Here is an 18,014-nt window from a genome sequence, read left to right as displayed (position 1 = left end):
AGTCAAAGGGGAACAAACAAGAAAGAGGAAGAAAAGACAGAAACTACCGTATTTTTCGGAGTATAAGATGCACCTTTTTCCCTCAAAAAAGAGGCTGAAAATCTGGGTGCGTCTTATACACGGAATACAGCATTTTTGGCCTCCCGAAACCCCGCCCCTTTCACTAAAATGGCTGTGCAGAGCCTCTAGGAAGCTTTTAGAGAGCTCCTGGGGGCTGGGGAGGGCAGAAATGAGCGAAAAACAGCCTGTTTTTTGCTCAGTTTCACCCCCTCCCAGTCCCCAGGAGCACTCTATAAGCTTCCTAAAGGCTATCCATGAAAAACGGGCCTGTTTTTGTGAAAAACGGGCCTGTTTTTGTGAAAAACGGGCCGTTTTGCTCATTTTTGTGCCTCACCCTTTGCCTTGCGACCAGCCTACATATTACAGTTTATGTATTTTCAAAGAGTTCTAGAATAATTGTTGCAATTATAAATATATATATTTTTATTGAAGTTTCCATGGGAGGAGCAAACCATTTGCCAAAGTTGGTTTGGGTCCAGCAAGATCCCTCTCAAGTCTGTCTTGTGACACAGATCGGAAAAAGGGTAAGAAACAAAGATCTGCTTTTTATCATGCCAGTTATCAAAATTGTAAGTACAAAGTGCATGGTGCATTTTATAGACTGTAACACTTACACATATATCTTGCATCATAATGTTTAAAGAAATAAGCAAACAAGCTTTATGGAGAAATGGAACATTAGTTTAATGAAAAGAAGGACCAGGGGAGACATGATAATAGTGTTTCAATATCTCAGGGGCTGCCACAAAGAAGAGGGAGTCAAGCTATTCTCCAAAGCATCTGAGGGTAGGACAAGAAGCAATGGGTGGAAACGAATCAAGGAGAGAAACAACTTAGAACAAAATTTCCTGACAGTTCGAACAATTAATCAGTGGAACAGCTTGCCTCCAGAAGTTGTGAATGCTCCAAAACACTGGAAGTTTTTAAGAATATGTTGGATAACAATTGGTCTGAAATTATATAAGGTATTCTGCCTAAGCAGGGGGTTGGAATAGAAGACCTCCAAGGTCTCTTCCAATTCTGTTATTCTATTCTATTTTAATTCCATTTCAATAGAACCTTGAAATTTTAGGGTGATGCAAACAGAAATATATAGCAAAGAAACTCTAGACTTCTGCCATGGTGTGAAGATAGTAAAGATCGCTAGATCCCACTGAATTGTAATCTGGTAACTTTGTTTGAAGTTCCTAATCCATGATGTGAAAGGAACAGTTTTGTTGCCTTTTTTTTTTTGCTTAAGGTCGACTCTGCCAAAGTCCTTACAGAAGAATGTCACTAGAAGCCCATCAAGGTGAAGCATATGGGAGAAGCCGTAGAAACCAGAGGCAATGGCCGAGTAACAGGCTGGACCTGAGAAGCCATGGTTTGTAATGGCACAAAACTCAATGCTATTCATTGGCCCTCATCTCTACATGGTCCCTTTAGATGCCTTCTGTTTTTTAGAAAAAAGATCTCCCGTTGCTGGGCTTTTTCAGTTTGGATGAATTCATAGTGATGGGACTTTTCCAGATTTTAACTTTTCTTGTTCACTGGCTTTGAGTACTTTAGTGATCCTTTAGTACAAATCCAATCATTAGGTGAACTGAGATAGCTCACAGAAGACCTTTATCTCATGAGCTGAAGAAGTCAAAATTTATCTAAATGGATCATTGGCAGAACTTACAGTATAAATGTCTTCCTCTCTTCTTAGTTGGAATGCTTTCCAGAACTTGGGAGCGTGGGTGGGCCCTAACCCTAACCCTACATTGTTTGGAAGCCTCATTAAAGAGAGTCACCACTATTATAAAGAGATTTTAAAAAAGTTCTGCAAGCAATAATTGTAGTCCAAAAATTGATAGCTATGGAGATAAACGTCAGGATTCCAAATACCATCCAAAATAAGAGTATGAGGCAAAGCATTCCTCAAAGTTCCCATTTATTAAGAGAGCCATGTTGGCACATCTGGGAAAACCCGAATCTGAAAGCTTCCTGGCTTTCCCCACCCAGTTGAAAGTTCAAGAACTTGCCCCCACACCCACAAGTCCATCACATGGTCCAATCTCGCACTACCATACTGGCAGTTCCACCCATCCAATTCCAGTCAGGTGCAGAGGTACAAAGACAAAGGATGACCTTGGCTTTCTAGAAAGAATTTTGTTATGGCTACATATCATCTAACTCCATACAATCCCCCCTCCCATTTTCCCACAATAGAAAATGGATAGTAGAATAATAGAAAGTGTGGCAGGCCAAAGAGCCAAAAGAAAAGATGGCTGCAGGCCTGACAGTAAATTCTATGCAAGGCCTATATATATGTTTTTCTTCTGAGCTTGTGAACGCTTGTGGGAAAATATTCTCTATCCCAATATTATGAGCAGTATAGACTCATACTTTATAATAACTTTTTAACATAACTTGGCAGCATTGACGCTGTTTTGAAGCTCATAGTCTTCTTTTAATGGACATGAAGGAAGTACAGGAACATATAGGATTGCCTCTTGATGCCCCACACCTGAATGAGAAGAATGCCAATTCGGTCACACATATATTAAGGGACAGGAAAACATAGATTAACAGAGTTGCTAATATCCTTGACAGTGAGCCTCCCTCCATTCATGCTCAAGGACTCTTGCAGTCCTTTTATGGCTCCATAATTGTTGGGATGTTGAAGCTGGGAGGAAAAGCCTGTGAGATCTTCAGTGGTCCTCTGTCTCTGTCATTGATTAACAGATGCAGGATAGATACCAAGGTCAACCATGGGAGAATAGCCTGAAGTCAAATAGAAATGCTTAACTAGAAGGTCCCTTTTAGATAGTTTAAGAGATATAAAAAAGCAGCACTAAAACTTACTTTTATCAAATTGGGTTCAAAATTTAGGTCCAAATTACTGAATGCTTAAATAGTAAGAAATTTAAATAAACCAAAATACAAAATCTTTCAACCATTTGTTCCCCTCCAGCTTTTGATCAGACAAGAGAGTCAATGAATGAGAAAAGGTTCTTCACGTCTACTATGACATCTCAAGCTACGGAAGAGACTGATGACAATACTGTGAGTGGCTGGAGTGTCCCCGAAGAGATCCAACAAATACTGTACGGCACATCGAATGTACATTTCAAGAAGGTGAGGATGGCAAAAATAGAACAAATCAGGCGATAGCTCTGAAATAGTTCCTTGTTTGCTTCTTCATTTTATTTGGTATTTATATCTCTCCTGGGAGAAGGATCAGAGTCTCATTGTTTACAGTGCTTTTTCATATTGATCTCAAATCTACTTTTGGAATTGATAAATTCTTGTGACTCTTCTACTCCAAAAAAATATAGGACTGTAGTCTCAGAGTTTTTTTTAAAAAGGGTGTGTGTGTGTCACACAAATGGACTGTTTTTTGCTCATTTTGGGGGGCGGCCCACCCCCCCGGCGCACTCTGCAAGCCTCCTAAAGGCTATTCATGCCCTTTTTGCGGGGGGGGGGAATGGGCCCGTTTTCATGAAAAACAGACCGTTTTTAGGAGATCTGCAGAGTGCAAAAATGTTTTTTTTTTAATTTGCCTCTTCAAAACCTTGATGCATCTTATACTCCAAAAAATACAGTATATACTTTCGTATTAGGTGGTCTAATTTTAACCCAAGCGGGAAAAGACTTTTTTGGCCTTGAAAAGGTCTCTTGACTGGTCTATTTCTTATCTCCATCATGCTTCTCTTTTTCTCTCCAGGAATCACTTCTAGAAGATGCTTGCTCCATTGCCAGTCTTAATAATATTGACAGTATGAGTGAAAGTACCAGCAGCATCCTTAGCAAGCTGGACTGGAATGCCATAGAGGCTATGGTAGCAAATGTGGAGGAGAAGTAAAAACGTATCTTGCCTGTTCTGGTCTTTAAAAGGACATTAAATGGAATATGTAAATGAATGACTGGTGGTGAAGTTGGAAGATCATCAACCAATGGCACAACAATTAACATCAAGGGACAACATTCATCCATTCAGGAAATTCTGCATAATGTTACAGAAAAATTCAAGGAATTAAAAAAAAAAACAATTACCTTCAGAATAATTTGATTGATGGTGGTAGTGCTGTTCCACAGGATGGCGTTTTAGGATTTGTAGAATATGTAGATGTTTAATAAATCTGGCAAATAAGGTCCTACGGGTGTTATTGTATTTCTAAAAGAATGTTTAGAATTAGAATGCATCTCAATTTCAATGAATCTTGCTTAAAATTATGAACATTTAAATATTTTTATATAATAAAATGTTTTGGGCTTGTTGTTTTGTTACATTTAAAAATGTTTTGGTGTGGGTGATAAGTTTGTGTTATATCATAAGTTTGTGTTATATCCTAAGTTTGTGTTCTATATTTGTTTTGAAGGTTTTGCTGATATCCAGTATCTCTTGCTGTGTTATTTTTTTTGGTAGTCTGTGAAAGATAATCAGGCCTTAAAATATGTTGCCTCTTTTACTATGTAAATATTTAAAACAGTTTCATTTTTTAAATTCATTTTCTTGGTGAATTTTTTCATTAGGATGGCTGCTATACTAACAGCATATCTACTTTGAACCTTAAGATGAAAATGTGGATACAAGGGGCTTGTTTTTAGTTCTTACTATTCTTATTGGTGGAATACTTGAAATTTCCGGAATATATCTTCCATCAGAACCTTCGAGCCATTTTGAGTTCTTTTAAAATGCAAGATGTTGAAACATTCTGAGTCGATAAATATTTATGTTCGTGCTAAGAAAATAACAGGTATTTCATATACTCATTTTACAAAATTTGCCAATGTTATAGTTTATCATAAAGGCATGTTCTGGCTCCTAGTTTGGGATCCCTTTTACACACTGAAATTCTCCATTGGACAGTAGCTGATTGTCAGCCCTTTGAGACAGGTTAGCTAAGGAAACAGGCTTCCGAGAACGACTGGCACTCTCCTGGACTAGGCTGTAGATAGGTTGTAGTAACAATCTTGAAAGGCTGTTTTGCCTTCCTGTCCTCTTATAGAGGAACTCAGTGGCTAAGTGGCTAAGATGCTGAGCTTGTCAATCAGAAAGGTGGGTGGTTCGAATCCCTAGCGCCACGTAACTCAGTGAGCTCCCGTTACTTGTCCCAGCTTCTGCCAACCTAGCAGTTTGAAAGCATGTAAAAATGCAAGTAGAAAAATAAGAACCACTTTTAGTGGGAAGGTAACAGCGCTCTGTGCGCCTTTGACGTTTAGTCATGCCGGCCATATGACCCCGGAGACCCTTCGCACAGCGCTGGCTCTTTGGCTTCTAACGGAGATGAGCACCACCCCCTAGAGTCGAGAATGACTAGCACATATGTGCGAGGGGAACCTTTATCTTTTTACCTGTTATTCCTCTGGGAATTTGGGTGAAGCCAGTTTGAGTTTTTAATGTTTTCTTCATTTCTTGTCTATTGTTGTTGCTGTGCCTCCAAACTATGGTGGAAGAGGATTCTAATGAAGCTAACTATCACTCACAAAAGCTGGTGCCTTTTCATAGCTATTTTGAACAGACATTGCTAGACTGGGCTATTGTAAACTAAACGATTCTCCTTCTACTATATTTGGTAATGAAATGAACTCTAATCCTTTTGCCTAATTACTAGTGAGATGATTCCTTTTGTAATTAAGATGAGATTTGTAAATAAAGACGCCCCCATTATATTTTAATGGGATGAAAGAACCTTTAGAGTGCTTAATTAGATAATCTGGTGCCATTCAGGAGATTCGGACAGCAGGATGAGATGGACGTTGTGATACCAGGATGATGTAACATTGTAAATCAGGATTACATCTTTATCCGTATTTGTAGATGTTGTACAGCAATATTCTAGATATGCAATACATTTGACTGAATCAATTGTTTAACGTATTGATGATAAGATATCTATGGAAGAGTGTAAAATTATGATTTGTTCCTCCTTGCTCTCCTAATACTACTCCTAATTACTGTTATTACAAAAAACACTCTGAAAAAAAAGTGCAGAGCACGGATGTCAAACTCGTGGCGTCGCGTGATATATTGTGACGTTTTTCCCCTTTGCAGAGCTGGGGTAGGTGTGGCCTGTGCGTGATGCATCCGGCCCATGGGCCGCCAGTTTGACACCCCTGGTGTAGAGCTTGGATAGGGAAATGCAGAGTTCCCACTTAGAGACTTCTTATTCAACGACTAGTTACAAGGATGCCACAAAGGATAGTTATGACCAGTCCTTGAGTTTGCAGCTGTCATGTTTCTGCAATCATGTGATAATGACTTGGATGCTTGGCAATTGGCATGCATTCGTATCCTGCAGTCACATGATCACCATTTGATATATTCACAGCCAGTTTTCCGCAAGCAAAGTCAGTGAGAAGTTGCAAGTCACAATAATACGTTGTTGCACTGACATAAATCCGTGCAGTTGTAACATTTCAGTTTATGACATTACTTAGCAACAGAGTTGCCAGTCCCAATTAGAGTTTGGTGGGGACATGGAAAATGCTTATGTATCTAATAGGGTAAATACAGGTAGTCCTTAATTTACGATCACAGAGTTTCTGTTCCTAAGCAAGGCAATTGTTGAGTGAGTCCCTCTCAATTGTATGCCTTTTTGCATTTTAAGTGAATCAAGCAGCTGTTAAGTGAATGGGAAGGTCACACATGTGATCATGTCGCAGTGGTAGAATTCAATTTTTTTTTACTACCAGTTCTGTGGGTGTGGCTTTGTGGGCATGGCAGGGGAAGGATACTGCAAAATCCCCATTCCCTCCCCCCTCCTGGGGGAAGGTTACTGCAAAATCCCCATTCCCTCTCCACCTGCTGCTTTCCAGCTCCCTTCTCCTATGCAGGGCAACAAAAAATCAGTTTGGGGGGTGGGGTGGGGGTCAGGCTGTTTGATGGTTCTCCGAACTACTCAAAATTTCTGCTACCGATTCGTCAGAACTGACTGAATACCACCTCTGATCACACGACCCAAGGACCCTGTAACCATCAAAAATACATACTGGTTGCCAAGTTACTCATTCTCATCATTTGATCGTGGGGATGCTGCAGCAGTTGTAGCTGCAAGAACTAGTTATGTCACTGTTTTCAGTGCTGTTGTGACTTTGAAGGGTCATTAAACAAATGATTGTAAATCAAGGACTACCTGTACAGTATAGCGTGGATTAACATGGCTTCAGACTAATGCATATCTTGAGAGCATTGCTTATGTTAATTCCAGTTAATACATCAAATTGCTAAGAATGTCTATTTTTATGGAATGGGCATACTCCAATTATTTCTCTTAAAACTATGACTTTCACAGTGTGGTTTTATTTTTGCAGATTTTAAACTACCATTGACTTGTTAACTAAAGTAGTGCTTTACAGTGAAAATATTAAAATTATGTACCTTTGTGGGCTTCTCTATAATCACTCTTAGACCTCACTATATTTCCCTCAAGATAGCAAGAGATAGGTAAGAAATTAAAACTGGATTTCAAATTTCCATGAAACATCTGTGAAAATCTAGAACTTTTAAGGAAGATAATTGTTTTGGCTTTGATTGAAAATGAGATTGATTGAAAACAACCTTATGATAAATGTTACAGAAGGACTATACCTACAAGGATTCTCTGAACAAGAGAAATCATAGACTTCAATTTATTAGATTTTACATTTGATTTTGCCAGTTCTTAACTCAGAATTAACCAGCTTCAAACTTTAAGTCGGCTTCATTTTTTCTGAAGCCAAAGTTGAGGGAGGAAGGTATGGATGTTTACAGTCATACATAGCAAGTCCATCTGCTTGCATCCTATATTTAATTATCAGTTTAGAATAACAGAGTTGGAAGCAACCTTGAAGGTCTCTAGTTCAACCCCCTGCTTCGGCAGGAAACCCTAAATCACTTCAGACAAATGGATATCCAATCTCTTCTTAAAAACTTCCAGTGTTGGAGCATTCACAACTTCTGGAGACAAGTTGTTCCACTGATTAATTGTTTTAACTGTCGGAAAATTTCTCCTTAATTCTAGGTTGCTTCTCTCTTTGATTAGTTTCCACCCATTACTTCTTCTACTACATTTAGGCGTGTTGGAGAATAGTTTGACTCCCTCTTCTTTGTGGCCACCCCTGAGATATTGGAACACTGCTATCATGTCTCCCCTAGTCCTTTTCATTAAACTAGACATACCCAGTTGCTGCAACCGTTCATGTTTTAGCCTCCAGTCCCTTATTCATCTTTGTTGCTCTTCTCTGCACTCTTTCTAGAGTCGCCACATCTTTTCTACATCGTGATGACCAAAACTGAATGCAGTATTCCAAGTGTGGCCTTACCAAGGCATTATAAAGTGATATTAACACTTCACGTGATCTTGATTCTATCTGTTAACTCAGCCTGATACTGTGTTGGCTTAGCAATAGCAGTTAGACTTATATACCGCTTCATAGGGCTTTCAGCCCTCTCTAAGTGGTTTACAGAGTCAGCATATTGCCCCCACAGTCTGGGTCCTCATTTCACCCACCTCGGAAGGATGGAAGGCTTTTTTGACACACTGCTGGCTCATTTAAATGATTGTCCACTAGGACTTCAAGATCCCTCTCACAGTTGCTACTACTGAGTGAGGTACCAAATGTACCTGTGCATTTGGTTTTTGCCTAAATGTAGATGCTTTTTTCACCATTGAATTTCATGTTGTTAGATAGCGTCCAATGTTCAAGTCTGTCATGATTCTTCCCGTATCTTAAGCCTATCTTCTGGAGTGTTAGCTATTCCTGCCATCTTAGTATCATCTGCGGATCTGCGATAACAAGCAGTTGGGGTAATTGGGCAAATATTTAGTCATAGCAATTGGATTAGCTATTCAAGAAGGAACTAGAAGTCAATGAAGAGATTAACTGGCTGAAAATTGGTAATTTTGGGAGTAATATGGCCAAATGGGTGAATTGTGATTAGGTGACTGCAAAAGCTCAAATTAACTTTCAGAATTCTTGAAGACTTAAGATACAGTGTCAAGTATCTCTCCTGCCACGATGGAGAAGCTACCAGGCGTGCATCAAGAACATGCCCTCTGCTTGATAGGTCTGTGCCACGGTGCCAGCAATCATTTGACTTTTTCACCATTAAACTCTGATTCTTTGTTTCCATTCCTTTTTGGACAAAAATTTCAAACTTAATGGTCACCCACTCATAAATGATTCTGCATATGTACAATAATGGACAAACATTCAGCTGAGGGCATGTAGCTAGTATTTTATACAGTATTTATATTTAAAATGTAGTTTTTAGGGCTCAAATAATCCCGTTCAACTAAACCCATCCCCCTAGAACGACTGTCAGATGTTGGGCGGAATGAATCATATTTCTTGTAAGATACTGATAATATGAGATAGCAAAGCCCAATAATTATGTCCACTTTAAATGTATTTGGCTTTGGATCCACTTGCTGATTTATATATTAAATATATATGCTGCCCTATTGGTATTTAGGAATATCCCTTTCTAAAATGTTCCAGTTTAGCAGATTCAGTCTACAAACAACCATGTGTTTATAGGGCAAAAAGTCCCATCTATTTATGTAATATGAATCAGTGGAATGAACTGGAATCTTCAACATAGAAAAATAGAAATAGAATTTACTAACCACCAACAGTACTCCCCTTCTCTGGAACAATTTTCTCTAGATTTTTTTAAAAGAATTACATACATTTTGGGCCCATCACCCTAAGGAATAGGAATAATTCTTCATGTAATGCATTATCAAAAAATTCTTATTTCTCCTTAGTGTATTTCACAGCAATTAATATGGAGCTACGTGATTAATTTTCTGGTAAAATAGAACATAATAAAATCAATTCGTAGATACCCAGGGGGTAAACTGAGTGAATCAGTATTGTACAAAAAAGAATTAGGCAAAATATAGTAATTGAATGAATGCAGCACAGCTTTTGCTTTCACAACATTAAAAATAGATTTTGCCCAGAAATATTTGCAGCAACTACGACAAAGAAGAGGAAATGAAAACTATTTCATAGAGCAATTAGATTCTGGTAATTATTAGTCATATAAGTTTAATTTTTCAGTTCTGTACAAGATAATGAATTTGAATATTGTGTTACTGTTTCCTACAGATCAAGTAACACTAGAATTCTGTAAATTAATGTAATAAAAACACAGCCCACCATATATTAGTTTTATAATTGAATTGAATGCATCTAAAATCTTTGATGAACATCCACTTTTAAATATAATGTAGACTTTAAAATAGTTATTTGCTAATTATTATGCTATTCATTTCTTCTGCTTTTGTCAATATGCAAAAATTATTTTTGTGTTATTACCCAGAAATAGAACAGCTTCTGAAAGAATGGTGACAAGTACACATTGAAGCACCACTCCAGAGACAGTTTAAAATAGCATTTTCAGTGTATAAAAGATGAAAACAGATTTCAAGTAATTAAAAAAGCCTATCTACAATACAGCCATTTCTGTCCAGCTTTTTTTAAAAAAATCATTTAAAATGGTTACGTTAGTGCAACTATAAGTTACAAATCCATATTGATTCCTGACATTTGCAGGCTCCAACTGATTCAGTAAGGGAGTACCACTTGGATCATAAAGCAATAACAGCAGAATACAGGGGGCGCCTTTGCGCATTATGTCCTAGTGTAATGCACTTCGATGTCCTAACGAAATATACATGTTTCTTTACTCAGAACAGAATGATGGTTTTTCCCCCTATGTTTTGAACATTGCCATATGAACAGCATTAGAAAGAAATTGAAGCATACAAGAAATAAACTATAGTTTCTTTTTATATCAAAATGTACTCTTGAAAATGTGTTTGGCACAGTGCTAAATCATATATAGTTAATACTAAATATTGCAGGATACAATAAAACCCTGGAGTTAACGTGTGTTTACACCCTTGTAAGGGATAAAGATACCAATTATTCAGAAATCAGCCTATACAAACTGTATAAACAATATTTATGTCTTGCTTTGAAAACCACTGATATAGTAAATTTTACATAAAAGACTGAAAAAAGAATATAAATGGATTTAAACAGATCTTTACAATAAGAAATTCAAATGGAAACAGACAAGTAACAAAGAGAAGTAAAAAAATTTATTGCAGTATTCGTTCCACCAGATTTGCTGGGGATCCCTTTTCTTGTATTATTTCAGGGTGACCTAATACATCAAAAATCTACATTTACAAAAACTCCTCCTGCAGGTAGGTCATAGATACTGCATGCTTTTTTCCCCCAACAGAATAAATTATATATCCAGGAAATTCTGCCATTTTACAGCCTGGAAAAACGATGCTTTCCTTGAAACTGGGCTAAGCTAAAGAAAGCCATCCGCTGCTAGGTTAAACTCCAAGAACACTTTATTAAGAACATTAACAGACTAATTTCCAACATTCACTTGTTTATTTTTTTTAAACAGAAAGGTTTTTTTCAAGATATAAACATTTTTTTTCGTTAAACTATTATACAGTGGGAGTAAAAATGAACTGAGAAGTTTCTGCTGCACAACAGCGAAGGAAGCTCCCACAAAAATGTTTACCAAACATTTCCTTCTGTTTCCTGCATCCCAGGTGTCATTCTTACTCTTCATTAAATTGATTTTTTGCCAGAAAGTTGGTAATTTCAAGTTTTTTTTTCTGTTCTTTCCTGTAAAATTTGGCTGCATGTGTACAAATGCATTATTAGCTGGAAGTTCCATCCTTGGCGGCATACAGCGATCGTAAAGTCTGAACAACTTTATTAGTCAGCTTATTAGCACTCGTTAGAGCAATTTTTTTGTAAATAATGTCTGACTCTTTGATAGTGTCTACCCAAGGCACCAGTTTGCGGCCATCACGGCGCTTAGCCTCAGTCCAGGAGCCACTGTAGGAGCCTGCCATCCATTGAACACTGAAGCCATTGCTGGTTTTCTGCACTACTCTTGCAATTTGTGGTCGATCTTTGTACTTTGGACAGCAAATAGCGATGACATCCATGACATCAACACTTTCATTCATCTGTGCTGCCAACTCCGTAGAGTCTGAATTTCGTTTTGACCTTCTCAATGACTAAAACATTGGAGGGGAAAAAAGACCAAGTGTTACACAAAAGAACTTGATTGAAATTATTGCTTTTATTGCTTTTAATCCCTTGACGCCGGGAGTTGGGATTTTCCGGCACACATTCCATTGCCGGCAATGAGACGCGACCGCCAGCGCCAAGGGGTTAACATATCCTTGCAAAATCACATATTTTAATTTGTACCCGTCTCTTTAAACTCTTATTGATATATAAAATTATATGTACAAATGAATCATAAAGCTACATAAAAACTTGGCAACAATAAAAAGGTTACACACAATACATTCCAAAGGAAATTTTTATACTAGATATAATCTCTATGTTTTTTATTGTTTTTGTTAAAACTTTCTACAAAAAGTTGTATAAACGGTTAAGAATTTCTATCTACAATTTTTATATGCATTACATTACTCAATGTACATTTTATTATAGACTGACATTTATAAGCACATAAAATCATTTTACGTAATACGCTGCGAAATACGTTGACTCCTCCTCCGCCTCACCCCTGAAGTGCCTCCTCCTCTATCCTCCCCATCACTCTCATCCTCCTCTGTTTCAGCTGCATTGTTCCTAGGGCTGCCACCTCCGAGCAGCGAGGTAATAGCTTTGTTACGAGCATTTGTGCTTGCTGACACTTCCCCGTCTTCTTCCTCTTCGTCAGGATCCAAATGTTCCATAAGAAGTTTGAACTAAAAAAAGAAGGTGGGAGGGGAGAGGAGAAACTGTTTTAAAACAGAAGAGATATGCTACATAAAGTCCCTTTGGTCAAAATTTTTAAGCAGAAGTGATTTGTTACAAAATTTTGTTTTCTTCCTCAGAAACTAGTCGGCAGCTCCAACCAAACCATAAATAGTTGGAGCAACTTGCCCCTTCCTCTCAATCCATCTGTAGACAATCTGCAATTCAAAAATTATGCCTAATGATGTGCAGAATTTTTTTCACATTGGGGAACAAAATAAAATAATTGGCTCTAATTATGGAAGGTATATGATATATGGACATGTAGCAGATGAAGAGAATTCCAGAACATAAAATTTGTCTTTCTAAAAAACTGTTATACACCAAACACTATGGTTTGTCCCTGCAACACTTGGTTCTCACTGGTCTTCCTCCAGATACTAAAAAAATGGGCTGATCCAAGAAAATGGTTGTTAAATTATAATCAGGGACATTTAGACATGTGTCAATCTGCACACATTAAGTGATGTTGCAACTTCCTTGTTGAAACCTCTGCTTTGGAAAACAGACATGCCAAGAATCTGGAGGGAAAAAGATCCTAGGGGGCAAGATAATAGTGCAGGAACCAGCTAGTCTGCTTTGTATATTCCTAATTTTTATGTTTCTGATGGGGTAAGATTTTAGTTGGCTTATTCCTGGACAATATTGCGTAACAAGAAAAATGAAAAGGCCAATTTATTATGTGTCACGAAACTTTAAAACAGAAAATGTGAACTAAATCATTCTGTCACCGCTTCTAGAAATGGATTCTAACATATTTTTTATTTAAAATACTTTATATTTCATTCATTAACAGATTTTTATGTTTCATGTACAGTACCAGAGTTGTATGATTAAAGCAGTTCTTATTCATATTCATACACACACACACACACACACACACATATATACATACACATATATATATACATACACACACACACACGTGTGTGTGTGTGTGTTAAATATATATAACATCATCTACTTTAATTACTTAAAACCATTTTATCTAATGGCACAGACCTGCACAATAGCACTAGCAATAACAGACTACAATAAGTTCTATTGCTATTCCTAGACATATATAACTTTACAATATTTTACAGCCCTCCCTTAGCGATTTACAGAGTCAGCCTATTGCCCTCAACAATCTGGGTCCAATCTCGGGAGGATGGAAAGCTGAGTCAACCTTGAGCCGGTGAAGATTGAACTTCTGGAGTGAGCAGGGAGTTAGTCCTACATTCTAAGCACTGCACCACTGTGGCTCCTGTACTACAATTACAAGTAGTCCCTGACTTACAACTATTACTTAGTGACTCTTTGAAGTTACAACAGCACTGAAAAAAGTGACAGACGGCCGTTTTTCACAGAAACATTGCAACTTCCCCATCAAAATCCAGGCACTTGACAACTGTGCCAGTTGTATTTATGGCATTTGCAGTGTCCCAGGGTCATGTGATCAGCATTTGTAGCCTGTCCGGCTGGTGCCTAACAAGCAAAATCAATGTGGGAAGTCAGATTCACTTAACAACCACATGATTCACTTAAGAACTGCAGTAATTCACTTAGCAACTGTGGCAAAAAAGGTAAAACATGACAGAGCTCACTTAACAATTGTCTTGCCTAGCAACAGAAAGCTTGGGCTCCTCCTAATAAGTCAAGGACTACTTGCATACATACTTTTTTTTCTTGTATAATGATAAAAGTATTTTATGGGTTTTACATTTAATTTGATACCTATCTCATTTCGCACCTGTGGAAAAATTCTATCTTCAGCCAGTAGTAAATAGTGATGTTTTAAATAGTGAAAACTTACATCTAAGTATTGTTTCACTATATTCCTCTTCACATCTTCCGTGAGCCTGGAATTAGCCATATCACTTCGAAGGAAGTCCAGCGTTTGTTTTGGGTGGAAGTGAATTCCTGCTTTTCTGTTTATCGCTTTATCATAAACTTTTGCCGACTCAGAAGGTGAGTATTTCTGAATTTTACTAATAAAATAAAATAAGTGTTGTTAAGAAAAATTCCAGTGTGCTTTAAAGGAAATAATAACAACAGACATTCTGAATCAGTCAAACTTTTTTAACCTTATAAAAACAAATATTAACGTACATATTTAAGTATTATTGATTCAAGTTCCCAAGAGTTCAATCCCCCACATACAATCTTACCAATTTATAAAAAAATAAGCTAAAATGGTCCTTACGTATCAGAAAATCCGCACAGGTTCTTCAAATGCTGTTTCAACATCAAAAGCAACAAGATGCCCTGGGAGACATTTGCAAATTCAATCAAAGGAGCTGAATTGTCTGGCAAACACTTCATGACTGCATTGATATCATTTTCTTCATCAGTGTCTGAATCAGAATTTGCACGTTTTCGTGATGATTTCCGGGGTTTCTGAATTTCCTCCTCGCTCTCACTGTCACTTTCACTATTGCTCTCACTTTCACTTTCTTCATCAGAGGAAGGCTTTTTTTCTTTCTTATATTTTACCATAGACTGAAAGAGAGACATGTCCTTTAGACTACTAACAATACAATACCTTCTGTATAATTTCACAGTCATTTTAACACATTTCTCATGTTTGAAATACTTGTTATGAGAAATGTGGTGACATTTTGTGCAACCGCACATCAATGTTGAAATATATACATGAGGTCTCAGTGATTTCATTTTCAATTTGGAATATAGTTGACATGTTCCACTAAGGAGACTGCTTAACTTCGTTACTGGCAGTCCTTTGTAGCACTTAGCATGCCTCTTCACTGAATACATCTATCTTTTTATATCTAAGAACCATCAGAAAAATAACTATTAAAATCCTCATGAATTCTCTGCAGGTATTATTAAACAAATTCTGAAAAAATAAAAGAAGGCTCTGAGTAAAACATCTAGCATAGTATTTCACTCATCACAAGATACTTCCTCACTTTTTGCTTTACACATTGCTTGTAAATTTTATGAGAGGCAAACTGCACATATGAGGAAGTTGGCCTCTTGTGGGTTTGAGAGATGGATTCCACGAGAAAAATCCATATTGCTGGCTCTTCTCTACATACTATATGGGTCTCACTACATGGGAGTAATCATTCGTGTGTGTGAGAGAGAGGGGAGGGAGGGGGGGAGGGAGAGACTGAGAGACTTTAGAGCTTATTAGCCCTAATCATGTTAGCATAAGAGGTATAGTCTTTTTTGGTGCGTCTTGATTATATTTTTTTGCTGATGAGGATTTTTGTTCACTTCTTGTCAGTGTCATTATTACTATTTGCTGCCCAGTCATTTTTTGTGAGTTTTGAATCATAAAAATACATAAAATAAATAGTTTTGGTGTCTTAACATTAAATATTCCTATTGAAAAATAACCAATTCATGTAAAACATTCTATATATTTTAGACAGGGACTCAAATAAGGGTGGGGTTAATTTCTTAACATCTCTTAATTTGGGATAGAGTTGGAGTGATTGGATGGAGCTGTGTGTTTACTGACCAGATGCTCTTCCTGACACCTTCCTGACAGCAGATGAAGGGTCTGAATTAACATTTTAAAAAATGTAGTTTATGAGTAAAAGACTGCCTCTATTAAATTTATAAACTTAAAAATTATAACTTTTGGAGAACTTAAGATTGAAAGGCTGCACCTAATTATTTTTTAGACTTAAAATTTATACAAAGATATTATTCTCCTTTCATCTTCTCCATTACAGCTTTTGGTCAAATTTCAGACAAAATTAAAATTATTCTAGGACTCTGTAGCCAGTAGCAATGCAGGTGCACTGCCTTAGTTTGGACCACTTGGGAAATATCTGTCCAATCTTTCAGTACACATTGAATTATTAAAGATACACGTGTAAGAAATAACTTATCAAAAATAAAGATTTTAAAAGAGAATTTCACTGACCTCTTTAAATGACTGTAGAAGGTTGCTACCAGAAACTGATAATGTAATATCTATATGATGCATTATAAAAAGTGGCTCTTCCTGGGTCTGATAAGGAAAACAGCCCAGATTGTCGGCTATATACAAAAGCATATTCACCTCTGTTTTCTGTAAAAATAAAAAGATATATAGATATGTATATAAAAGACATAACCATTCAAATCCACATTTTACGTACAGTGGCTAGATTTATTTAACACTAAGTAACTGGGACTTCTGCAAGGACGAAATTCTCTGTTCTATTAATACCTTTCCAGATAGTGTATCAATGGCACAGCAAGCACTGGAGGAAACTTCTTTAGACCCAGAGATCAACAGATAATTCTGAAATAGGTATTACTCGTTTAGTGACTGCAATTAGTTCCAGTTAAATAGCTTCTATTAAGAGAGGGAAGGGGGAGGGACCCCCATGGAGATCATTGGTGGCTACTGTCTCATTGCTAGCCCTTTAAGGTAAAGCAGACAAAAAGCACAACCAGGGGCATTACCATAATCTTTATTGTAAAGTTACATTAAATAGAATGTTACAAAACTGGAAACAGTTTTCCCCCTCCTCTCTTTTAAGACTTCAGAAAAGAGTTCCTTCTGAAACACTTTCCAGGTTTTTCCTCTCTCCATTTGTGGACCAAGTCATTCCCACGTACTATCATACTATCGCATTCATTCAGATAAAGTTATCTCGCACAGCCTCCTGAGCCTGACCTAGTTTTTCTTCCTCCCCCACCAGCCCCACTTCCAAAGCAGAAAAGAAGCAATCACTTCTTCAGCTGCTTTTCTCTACAACACTGCAGCTTCCCTAAAAAGTGATATCACATTAACAAGTTAACAAGCTCAGACCTGTGACCTTAATTAGTTGATTAGAATCCACCCCAAATATTGTCTGAAACTGAGCAGACATTGATTAAAGTCTGCTGATTAGCTTGATACTGAAGGCTTTTGTTATCCTAAATTTGCACTAGTTGGAAAATTAATTTATTGTCATTTATTACCATCTTATTTGTAAACTATTATTATCTAAGGCAGTTGCTAAACAAGGACTACCTGCAATTTCTAAGCAAGGGAAGAATCAAACAAAAATGCAGCAGAGAACCTTCTGAGCAACTGTTCTATTAATCTTACACAAATGATGATTAAATTCATTGAAACTGGTACACATTGCTGGTACATATCGCTAAACCCTGATTGGGATTTGCAAGGTACTTTTACATAGGTAGTTCTTGTCCTACAAACACAACTAGAATTGTGTTGTGTTGCAATCATACATAGA

At 37.2% G+C, this 18,014-nt stretch overlaps 2 protein-coding genes across 4 annotated transcripts in view; one reads left to right on the top strand and one right to left on the bottom strand.

The window, feature by feature from the left end:
* CPLANE1 (ciliogenesis and planar polarity effector complex subunit 1) overlaps positions 1 to 4,531 on the top strand; it is a 63,845-nt gene extending 59,314 nt beyond the window's left edge. Inside the window, exons 50-53 of the mRNA XM_087715426.1 lie at positions 493 to 584; positions 1,301 to 1,423; positions 2,999 to 3,162; positions 3,752 to 4,531. Of these exons, the coding sequence (XP_087571552.1) occupies positions 493 to 584; positions 1,301 to 1,423; positions 2,999 to 3,162; positions 3,752 to 3,889 (517 nt within the window). The 3' untranslated portion in view covers positions 3,890 to 4,531. The remainder of the gene's footprint in view (positions 1 to 492; positions 585 to 1,300; positions 1,424 to 2,998; positions 3,163 to 3,751) is intronic.
* Positions 4,532 to 11,103: 6,572 nt separating this feature from the next.
* Positions 11,104 to 18,014, bottom strand: part of NIPBL (NIPBL cohesin loading factor) — a 155,736-nt gene continuing 148,825 nt past the window's right edge. For 2 of the 3 annotated variants that reach the window (XM_087715423.1, XM_087715425.1), the window contains 5 exons: positions 16,709 to 16,855; positions 15,014 to 15,309; positions 14,624 to 14,798; positions 12,594 to 12,779; positions 11,104 to 12,074 (listed from right to left, as the gene is read on the bottom strand). In XM_087715423.1, the coding sequence (XP_087571549.1) occupies positions 11,709 to 12,074; positions 12,594 to 12,779; positions 14,624 to 14,798; positions 15,014 to 15,309; positions 16,709 to 16,855 (1,170 nt within the window). In that variant the 3' untranslated portion in view covers positions 11,104 to 11,708. Of the gene's footprint in view, positions 12,075 to 12,552; positions 12,780 to 14,623; positions 14,799 to 15,013; positions 15,310 to 16,708; positions 16,856 to 18,014 lie in introns of all 3 variants that reach the window. The other variant, XM_087715424.1, reaches the window with a different exon arrangement.

The sequence above is a fragment of the Thamnophis sirtalis genome, unplaced genomic scaffold (assembly GCF_051295495.1).
Source record: "Thamnophis sirtalis isolate CommonGarterSnake01/CBP01778 unplaced genomic scaffold, rThaSir2_p1.2 scaffold_5, whole genome shotgun sequence".
In the NCBI taxonomy this organism is placed as follows: domain Eukaryota; kingdom Metazoa; phylum Chordata; class Lepidosauria; order Squamata; family Natricidae; genus Thamnophis; species Thamnophis sirtalis.
The sequence above is the reverse complement of the archived record's forward strand: the minus strand, read 5'-3'. Positions and strand labels throughout refer to the sequence as shown.